Source organism: Brassica napus, chromosome A6 (genome assembly GCF_020379485.1).
Source record: "Brassica napus cultivar Da-Ae chromosome A6, Da-Ae, whole genome shotgun sequence".
Lineage (NCBI taxonomy): Eukaryota > Viridiplantae > Streptophyta > Magnoliopsida > Brassicales > Brassicaceae > Brassica > Brassica napus.
Genome location: NC_063439.1, coordinates 27,031,331 through 27,042,228, shown reverse-complemented (window position 1 = coordinate 27,042,228; position 10,898 = coordinate 27,031,331). Strand labels below are relative to the sequence as shown.

General features: G+C 31.0%; 2 protein-coding genes across 2 annotated transcripts; one reads left to right on the top strand and one right to left on the bottom strand.

Annotated features, from left to right (window-relative positions):
• The first annotated feature begins 462 nt into the window (after positions 1–462).
• On the top strand, positions 463–1,641 carry LOC106399497 (FCS-Like Zinc finger 1-like). Its single transcript, XM_013839978.3, has 2 exons — positions 463–976; positions 1,137–1,641. The coding sequence occupies exons 1-2, from the start codon at positions 618–620 to the stop codon at positions 1,327–1,329; spliced, it is 552 nt and encodes a 183-aa protein (XP_013695432.2). The 5' UTR covers positions 463–617; the 3' UTR covers positions 1,330–1,641.
• Positions 1,642–3,037: 1,396 nt separating this feature from the next.
• LOC106397873 (probable serine/threonine-protein kinase PBL19) lies at positions 3,038–5,615 on the bottom strand. Its single transcript, XM_048781384.1, has 4 exons — positions 4,785–5,615; positions 4,430–4,681; positions 4,043–4,165; positions 3,038–3,930 (listed from the first exon to the last, which is right to left on the bottom strand). The coding sequence occupies exons 1-4, from the start codon at positions 5,160–5,162 to the stop codon at positions 3,460–3,462; spliced, it is 1,224 nt and encodes a 407-aa protein (XP_048637341.1). The 5' UTR covers positions 5,163–5,615; the 3' UTR covers positions 3,038–3,459.
• Between the last annotated feature and the right edge of the window lie 5,283 nt (positions 5,616–10,898).

The following is a 10,898-nucleotide window of genomic DNA, read 5'->3' as shown; positions in this document are numbered from 1 at the left end:
GAAGCTTGTTCGACATTATATTTTTATTAAATATTGCAACAATTAAGTTGATGTATTTACAAATTTATCCATCTGAATATTCTATATAATTTAACTATATAGTAATAATTTGATATTTCATGTGTTATTTCACTGAAAAGTAAAGCTAGTAATACTTTAAATAATGTTGTCTGTAATAATATAACTTGAATTTAAAAAGTAAATGAAGAAAAATATTTTACTTTTTTTAACTAAGCTCTCTTTGATCAAAGAAAATCTAGCTCTCTCGAAAGTTCCTCGGAAACTTCAGTGACGAATAAATCACGAAGAAATTATTTTCTAACGCCTCAAAAAATAATATTCCATATGTGGCAATAAAAAGTATTTCTAGAAAATAACAAAAGTGGTTTTCAGTTTCTTGTACTTGCAAAAAAAAATCAAAGAAAAAGTGTTTTGGTTACTACAAAGCCGATACAGATTCTCTCTCTCAACATTCGCACCTTGTTTCTTTCTCTCTCTCTCTTAAACCCCTTAAAAACACAAAAGAACTTCTGCTATAAAACCTCACGGACTCACGCTTTCCTCACAAACACTCCACCCACAAACAAAACAAAACAAAACCTCTCTCTCTTTCTCTAATGGAGGTTTCAGCGACAAAGCCTTATTTCATTGAAGAAGAAGAGGATGATGATTTGGGTTCTTCTTTATCGGAGATGGAAGCTGGGTTTTCTGGTAACAGTGGAAACCCACGACACGGCGTCGTTTTAAGACCTTTCTCTTATACGAGGATGAACAGTATCAGCAGGCACACGAACTATTGTTATAACAACTACCCTCAGAGTTGTTATTACAATCAATACTCTGTTTCGTCTCCGAGATCTGTTGTGTCCGGAAGATTCCATGATTTCAGATTCGATCATCAACAGCCTCATTTCTTGGATTCGTGTTTCCTCTGCAAGAAACCACTTGGTGATAACAGAGACATCTACATGTACAGGTAAGAGCTAAACATCAGATCTCATTTCAATTTTTCGACTTTTCATCGAAATAATTAAAACCCAGAAAAAAAAAATGATTTTTTTGAATACCCATTTCTTTCATTAGCTAGAATTAAACGATTCAACATGGGTCTGATTCGAAGTGTTGTGTAATTGCAGAGGAGACACACCATTTTGCAGTGAAGAGTGTAGACAAGAACAGATAGAGAGAGATGAGGCAAAAGAGAAGAAAAAGAATCTGTCTCATTCTGTGAAATCAGCAATGAGGAGAAAAGAACAAAGAAGCTCATCTTCTTCTCCTACTAGATCTCGTGACTATGCTTTTCACAACGGGACTGTTGCTGCTGCTTGAAATTCTGAATCTGATGATGAGTTTGAAAATTATAATAATTATGTTAAAAAAATGAAAAAAAGTGAGAGTGTCTCTTTAAGCTTCGAAGCTGGGTTTGGGATTCTCTTTAGATCTTTTCCTTAAAAGATCATGTTACTTCAGCTTGAAGTTTTCAGGAAAAAGAGAAAGCTAAAGATCCTTTAACTAGCTTCTTTTTTCTTTTGTGGTTTTTGTTTTAACTTAAAAAGTTTTGGGAGTTCATATGAGAAGAGAGAAATTGTAAATGCCTGTGTGAGTTAACGTCCATGGCATGAGTAAATTTTCTTGTTTTTTTCCTGGGTATGATAAAATACATATATAAAAATTACATGTTGTGAACAAAAAATATTACATATTCAACCATTAAAACTACTATACGAAAAATTATGATAATTTATTTCTGTTAAGTTTATTTGGCAAATAAAAGCGTTTGATTCTTGTTGCGGCAAGTTTGGTGATTTGCTAAAATAGGTAAATAAAAGTGTTGTAGTACAGTTTTCTCTTCAAATGCTTTTTGGCAGTACAATTTTCTGTTCTTTTTTTTCTTCACGAATATGGTATTACGATTTTTCCAAATGAACACGAATTTAAGTTTTTGACATGACAAACACTTTTTAAAAATAAAATTACATGTTGCGACGGGATTTTTTTTCACTAAATGATTATATTTAACATTGAACTCAAAATTACACATGAACCAACATAAAACTGATGCATTTTCAGTAGATAAAAATCAGAGGCAAAAACCAGCCACAAAGGGACATTCCAAAAACAGAAGAATAGAACAACATAACAATCAAAGCTTAAGTACAATACTTTTTGAAGAAACTATAATAGAGATAAGATTTTCTCTAATGTATTTATAACATCCCAATTTTTGGTATACGTAGAACGTTTTAAGAGAATTGATTTGGCTATCTATGTCATCAATTTTAACTTACCTTTTAACTTAAGTACAATACAAATCAAAATATCAAAGCAACTAAATCAAATGAAGAATGCTGAGATACAGACGAGTAGTGAGAAGACAAACAACCAATACTAAACATTATTGAAGTCGAAATTCAAGACCAAGGTCAATATATTGCTCTATAGGAAATAAAGAACCACGAGGCAAACCACTTGGAAATTAATTTAGGTAGACAAGTTGAAACACTTTTTAAAAATCATTTGACTGCCAACAATTTGTTGCAAGGAAAGACTCTAAAAGTCGGAAAATCTCTAAAAAACCAAAAACTAGCTACGGTTTTCAGAACCGGATCCCTTGCAACCAAAGCCAAAGAGAAGCATTCTCCGGAACACAACTTCTTCATCACTCGTTTACAAAAAAAAAACATCTTCATCACTTTGGAGCAACCAAAAACAGAGCGCTTGAAATCTAGAGAAGACTATATAAGGCAGAATTGAAGATGAAAACTCGATACTACTTCGGTATAGTCACAACAAGTAGGTAGTCACAAGATATTACCAAGTAACTCCTTGAGTACTTATGATAAATTCCAAAACTTACTTCATTGCAGCTTTCAAAAAGGATTTGCATTTACATATCTTTATCGTACACTAGATAAATTTGAAAGTATAGCAAACTCTACCGTATATACTAATTCTTCATGGAAATAAAAGTTAAGTGGAACGTATAACTTGCAAGGAATAATTTGTGTTTGTCCTATAAATATTCAATTTCATTCAGTTTTGATAAAATGTCGTTATAGTTTGTTTCGTTGTTTTCTAAAATATATACATTATTTTATGTCTGAAAACTAGTCAATTTGCTATCATAGTATCATGACGACACTGACGACTAATAGAACTTCAGATTTCAACGACAGCAATATATATTTCTGCAATTAATTATGTTTGTTCGTTAATTATTTTTATGTGCAACAAATTTTAGCAGGAAAAATTTGAAGCGTGCATCATTTTGTTGTTGTCGCGTATCGCCAAGTCGCTAACACCATTAACGTTTCTCTGCATTCACCGTATTAAATTTCATTTTATAAACACACAAATACGCTAACTACTAATCCCAAAACCAACCAACAAATCGGATAAACCATGCAACTTATTTATATACAAAAATCTACAAAAATAATCTTCTAAAACTAAAAAAAATCAACCTCTGACACTAACTCCTCCTCTCGAACTCCCCTTCACGGGTCCAGCCACTCGACTCTTGCGTCTTACCTGACTACTTTCCTTACTCGCAGACGTTGAATAAGCTTCACTATCTGATTCTTCGATAATCTTCTTCAATCTTTCCACCACAATCTCCATCGTAGGCCGCTCTTTCTCGTTCTTTTTCAGACAAAGATCAGCGAGTTTAGCCAAACTCCTGGCTCCACCAGCTGGATAATCGTTGCGTAAACGAGAGTCAACGATCATGTTGAAGCGTTGACTATCAGCAGGATACTCTTTGATCCACTCCAATAGCCTTTGTTCAGCAGCTGGCTTGCTCCTCTCAATGGTTCGACGTCCGGTTATGATCTCGTAGAGCACGACACCGAAGCTATAGACATCGCTTTTCATTCGAAGATGGCCTGTTTGCACGTACTCAGGAGCCGCATAGCCATGTGTTCCAACTCTCTATAAAAGAGAAAATATCAAAACTTTGAAAATGATTCATACTGATTATAACCAAACCTGACCATATGCAAACGTATTAAACCAGGAAGGTAAGGAGTATTTCAATACTTACAGCAGTTGTGACGTGAGTATTGTCGCCCTGAGGTCCTTCTCTTGCAAGCCCAAAGTCCGATAATTTCGGACAAAACTCGTCGTTTAAGAGCACGTTAGAGGATTTGAAGTCTCGGTATATCACCTGCCCAACCAAATAGCTATCATCCACTGAATCACATATCAAGCCTAGAAACTAGACAGTGAATGTTTCAGAATCCACCACACATATTCTACCAATAAAACGCATGTCTCATGCCTAATCTACTAATTAATCATGGGTTTATTAAGACATTAATATACAATAAATGTGTTTAGATTGTCTTTGTCCTAAATTGTCAAGAACTACCAAATGATCTGTCTTTAAAAAAAAAACAGGTTTCCTATGTTTCGGTTTTAAAGAGTTTACCTGAACTTCATGTAAATAAGCCAATCCTTCAGCTGCACCAAGAATGATCTCAAGCCTTTGTTTCCATGGTAATGTATGTGATCCACGGGTGAAGAGATGATCCTCTAAGCTTCGATTCGACATGAACTCATAAACAAGAAGCCTCTCGATCCCCCTCTCGCCATCATCTGAGCAATAGCCTAAGAGCTTCACAACGTTCTGGTGGTTCACTACCCCAAGAAACTGAACCTCTGCTAGCCATTGCTTGTGACCCTAATTACATAAAATTAAAATAATTCTTGCTTTAAATATTCATGATCACATTAGCAGAAACAGAGGCAAGACCGTGAGTATTTATTTATTTATTTTTAATTACCTGTAACCCTTGTTGATTGAGTTTCTTGATGGCTACGACAAGTGGAGAATCAGAATCTTCGGTGGTCGGAATCCTTCCTTTATAAACACTACCGAAACCACCTTCACCGATCTTGAGCTTTCTGCTAAAACCATTAGTGGCTTCACTGAGTTCTTCGTAAGTGAAAACCCTAAGATTATGCTCCCTCTCTGTATACAAGTCTCTGATACTTCGCGGAGAAGGCAACGACCTCGGCGTCTGGAGATTAAACGACAGCGTTTCGCTCTGGTTCCTCAATTCTGGAGCTGAGTTTCGTGCTATCTCTTTTCCTTTTCTTTTGTCTTTGTGTTGATCTCTGGGTTTTGGTTTCTTTGATTTGAATAAGAACAGACAATTCATGTCTTCAGGAGAGGAGAGATAACAAAGTAGAAAATTAAAACTTTTTTTTTAGGAAAACAAGTTGAATTTTGGTGGAATAAAGAAAACAATTTAGTTACTTTTGATCTGAGAAGTTAACCACGAAAATGAAATTTTGGAATAAGAAGTATGAACAGAGATCTATTTAACTAACATGAGAAAGGGATTTTCCTGGAAAGTGAAGGAGAAAGACAACAAAATTTAAAGCTGGAGATAGAGTAATAAAACTTTTTCTCTCTCTTTGTTTATCCTAAGTCTTTGTCGAGAAAAACCAGAGAAAATTTGGAGGTGGGAAAGGGACAAAAAGTGTTATGTTCTTCTTCTTCTTCCTCGTAATAAAAAGATAAGAGGAAGTAAGAAGAAAAGAAGAAATCGAGTACGTACGTGAAAAATAGACAGAGAAAAGTATGTTCGAAAGTCTAGAAAGAAGAGAGGTTGTTAAGTTTGCTCGATGGGAAGACTTTTTTTTTTTGGTAGGATGCAGGGGAAAAGATCCCCTACTTTTATTAATAAAATAAAAACAGACTACGGGCAAATTTGCCGAGTCCTCGCAACCTCATTCAAATCCTCCAACATAATAGGAGCAACATGCTCTGGAACAGAATCAAAGAAATGTAAACCAAACTGTAAAGAAAACGCATAGTTAGCTAATCCATCTGCTAGACGATTAGTCTCCCTATACACATGAGAAAAGTTGACTATCCAGTCTCTTGATACGAAGCCATAGCACAAACGTACTAGGAAGGACAGGGGATGAGAATCATGAATCCCTGTCTTAAGAAAACCCACCACACTCTTCGAGTCGACTTCCACCTCAAGCTTGCGAATACCCTTATCCCATGCTATACACAGGCCATAGTATACACCCCACAATTCTGCCAGTGGAGCCGAACATATACCAATGTTTAGTGAGAAGCCACCTATCCATTTTCCCTCTTCGTCCCGTAGAGCTCCACCTGCCGTAGCTCGATGGGAAGACTTTGTCGTAACAATTCAGACTGTTATAATTGTAAAAATTAAAGTAATTAAATAAATAAAACATGTGGAAAAACTAAACCACAAATATATTTGCATTTAAAGTTTGATACATTCATATATTTTAATGAATTTAATTTGTGCGTTTAAAGTTTGATTCCATTCATATATTTTTCTTTTGGCTGTTAAAATTTCATTTTATCATTATAATATATATTCACACCACAAATCAAATTTCAAATGTGATTCTTTTGTTGTCTGCACAACCCAAAACAATAAGCGTGTATGAATCTATTTATAATGAATTTAATAACTCTCTTTCTGAGAAGTGTACGAGTAGAAGAATTTCAATGGTCATATAGATGAACATTATTTACATAGAAAGCAATTTTTTTAATGTACTAAAAAAGTCCAAAACCTACAGTATGATACTGGTGAAACTTTTTGACTAAATAAGTCAATATAACTAAAAGTCTCGTTTAAAGCTTTGAAAGAAAATTATTTAATAAGTGTGTGATGATAATAGTCAATAATCATATTCATTGGATTGAGTCAGATCGGTCTATATACATTGCTTAATCATAAAGTAAGTCAATAATACAGAGGGTTAACCACAACATCGTAATTTTAATGATTCTCCAACCCTAACACTGTAAGACCATTTCTCTCTTTTCGCATTTAGTAGGAAAACTTTAGCTACAGTAAAAATGTGTTTCTGTCTACCAAAAAAAAAAGTGTTGCTCTGGTGTATTTTTCTATTTTATTCCTTTTAAAATATTTTTAATAAATTGTTTTTTTTTTATTTTATACGTAACACTTTATACTTATAAAAGTTAAAAATTAACTTTATTCATTAAATTTTCTAAAATATTTGCATAAAATTGTAATATTATTTAAACTAAACATTTATTGCATAAAAGATATATTATATAAGATAATAAAACAAAGGAGACCGTATATTTCAAACTTTTCTTTTGTTTATTTAGTTGTCAAAAGTATCTTTGTTTAGATGGATATTCGGTGTTCCAATATCGGGAGACGTAAATATTGGATTCGTATAAATACATTAAAGATTAAAAAATAAAAATTTATAAAAATAGAAAATATAAATAAATACTTTATTATAAAAAAGTATTTACTTTTTTAAAATTCTAATAACTAATATAATAAATTTAATAAATAATTATATTTTAAAATTATATAAATATAATATTTATATAAGTTATATATGATATTTTAAAATATATGTATATATAACAAATCATATCGGATATCTATTCCGAAAATATTAGTATTTGTGATTTATTTTATTTTTATAGATAACACATATTAGTATTTAGTTTGATTCGCAGAGTTATAGATATCTTCATTTTTTTTGTTATAATCAAAGTGAATAGCAAATCAAATCAAAATAATCAAAATTTACTGATATTTTGCTCTGTCGAGATATTAACAACTCCCGTGAGTAGTTTAATGATGTAAGCGAAACTTATCAGACATATCCATCAAAATCCGACATGTTTAACTTTTACTAACTATGCGCGTTTGCTTTTATTATAGTCTATATAAAACACATTGATGGCCAAACCACGTTTCCTCTTCCTACAAAATAAAGATCTTTTTGAGACATATTATTATTCTGGTCAATATTTTTGCAGAAATATGGGTAGTAACGCAATTAAAAAATGAGATGCTGCAACTTGAACATATAATAATTATATATATAATATTTACAAGCTTTTTCCCTAAAACCATCTTCAATGTATTTTGCAAAATTTGTTCTCTAAAACAGGAATTTTTTTTTATTATTCTATAATAGAGATAAGATTTTCTCTAATGTATTTATAACATCCCAATTTTTGGTATACGTAGAACGTTTTAAGAGAATTGATTTGGCTATCTATGTCACCAAATTTAACTTATCTTTTCTATAACACATCCGTTTAAAACTCTAGAGTTAAACATGCTTGGACTAAAGTAGTGAAAAGATAAGTGATCTATCGGAAGTGATTCACGATACCGTCTGAGTGAGGCCAAAGCACATAAAAAGAACTGTGGTGATTGCAGAGTCAGTAAACAGTGATTTTGAGCATTCGAAAATTAACGTACCGCCCGTCATACGGAATGAGGCCCACGTGTCAAGAAAGTGGACGTAGATGACCATTAGCCGTATACGATCGGAGCGTTATAATATTTTTTTTATAATAGCTATATATTTTAGAAAAAAAAATAGAGAGAAATTAGAAATGCTCTATTACTATTATAGAAACAAACATAAAAGTGAAAACTGTATGCAGATCAAAAAAATGCAGATCAAACCCAAAACGCAGATCAAGCAGAACAAATGCAGATCAAGCAGATCATGCAGAACAAATGCAGATCAAGCAGATCATGCAGAACAAATGCAGAATAAATGCAGATCTAACTGGTTAAAACAAAAATACAAATTCTTATCAATTATTTTTTATTAATTTAAAAATACAAAAAAATTTAAAAATTATATAAAAGGTAAACACAATTACAACAAAAAACCGTAAAACAAAAAAAAATATCATTCTAACAAATATATTGAAACTTAAAAATTATATAAAATTCATTAAAATGACAAAGAGTATTTATTAAACTTTAATTATTTTTATAGTCCAAATTAAAATCCAATTAAGATCCAAAGACGTTAATTAGGACTCTACATAAAATCCTTAATCTGAATTTTAAACCAAACCGAAAAACTAACTCGTACCAAGTTAAAACAATATCTGAATGGGTTTTGTATAGGCCTTAGCAAAAAACTGGAACCGAAGAACCGAACCAGAACCGAACAGAAATACCCAAAACCGAAACCGGAACCGGACCAAAACCCTCAAATCCCCAAATAGTTCCTATATTTCTATATACCGAAGCGAACCAAACCTATACCCGAAATGCCCACTTTTGTATGGTGTTTTAAAACATATCTGAACCAAAAGTGTTATTAACCGAACCCAAACATGTGAAAAATCTTAAAAAATATCTAAAAAACCGATCTGAATGTCCAAATTTATATAAAATATAAATATTTGAAAAATAAATATATACTTAAAATATTAAATTTCATATTTATTTTAGTATGATATTTATCAAAAAATAATTAAAATCTAAATAAGTATCTTAAATACTTCATTCTATGTAAATAACTATTTAAATATCTAATTTTCTATTAGCATATTTATAGAAGATAATATAAATAAGAGTATCTATTTGTATATCTTTGCTATAAATAAACTCAGCTAAAAATAAAATTGTTATATAAATGAGAAATAAGTATATTAAATCATACATTTAAAGAGATTTTTGATTAGTTTAAAAGTTAGTGAAATAAGTTAAATGAGATTTTTTATAAGTACCTAATAAGAAAAGCATGCTCGTATGTTATTGGTCCTCACATCCCACCTGCTGGACAAAAATAATGTGTCTAAATACCATTTACTAAAATTATATTAAATTTATGATATTGTCAACTAATATACATAAGTGTTTATGAAAAAATATTATAGAATTTAATACACACGCACATATATAAATATATATATAAAGTGCATATATTCATTTAAATTATTTCTATAAAAGTAACTATTTAAATTTATAAATATAAGCATTTATTAAAATGCATAAATTCATTTAAATGATTTCTATAAAAATATTATAAATTGATATTAATATTTTTATGCAACTGTAATTATTTGCTTATGTTAATCATCATCAATATAAAAATAAATTAAAGCATATATGTCTTTATTCATTTAAACCTTACATAAAAATTATTTAGTGTTGTTATTTTATTTATGACAAAAAATAAAATACATGTATATGTCAATATATTCTTAAAGAATAAGTGAACTTTTTAGTAAGTAATACTAAATATAGATTATAACTTATTTGCAATAAAAATGTAATATTATAATACTTATAGATAGATAATAGGTTAAAAAGAAAAAAAAGAAAAAAGAAAAAAAAAAGCTGTTATTGGTCACCTGCTTTCGTGAGCTTTTTTCCTCTCCTATTTACCTGCAGAACAGAAAAACAACATCACAATGATCTGCATGCAGTATTTTATTTTTTTATTAATTCTTTTAGGTTCTGCATTTATTTGGTGAATGGGTGTTAAATGCAGTACTCTCTGCATCCATATTTGTTCTGCATTTATCCTGTCTCTCTCCTGTTTTGCATTCATACCCTGTATTGGAAATGCTCTATTACGTTATAACTTTCCATGTTCGACCTTCATGACTCATGACACTTGGCTTTATAAAAGGCATTTCTTAATTATTTTGAGGGAACTCTGCGCTGAGAATCCGTAACAGTGACATGCTAGTGTATTAAAAATGTTGTTTAGGATAATTAATTATTAGATTTTGATCTCCACAACCGTACAAATTTTTTCATTTATTAGAAACCATATTTTTATCATTGTGTTTAGTTTTATAAGATCAAAATCAAAATTTTGTTTGATAGTTTTGGAATGATTCACGTCTGAATGAAAATGTATACTCACAATTCATACATGGATCTTGTTAATCACAATTTGTCTTCCCAGTTCTCACATTAAATACGTCTTGAGAAATTATTTTCACTATGCAAATTAATTGCGTACCTTCGATTTCTGTTTATTTCATGAGTATTCTTGGTGGACAATTAAAGACATGATTCTGATTCTGATTCTGATTCTGATTCTTATTCTGATTCTTGATCAAATCCTTTTTCAGA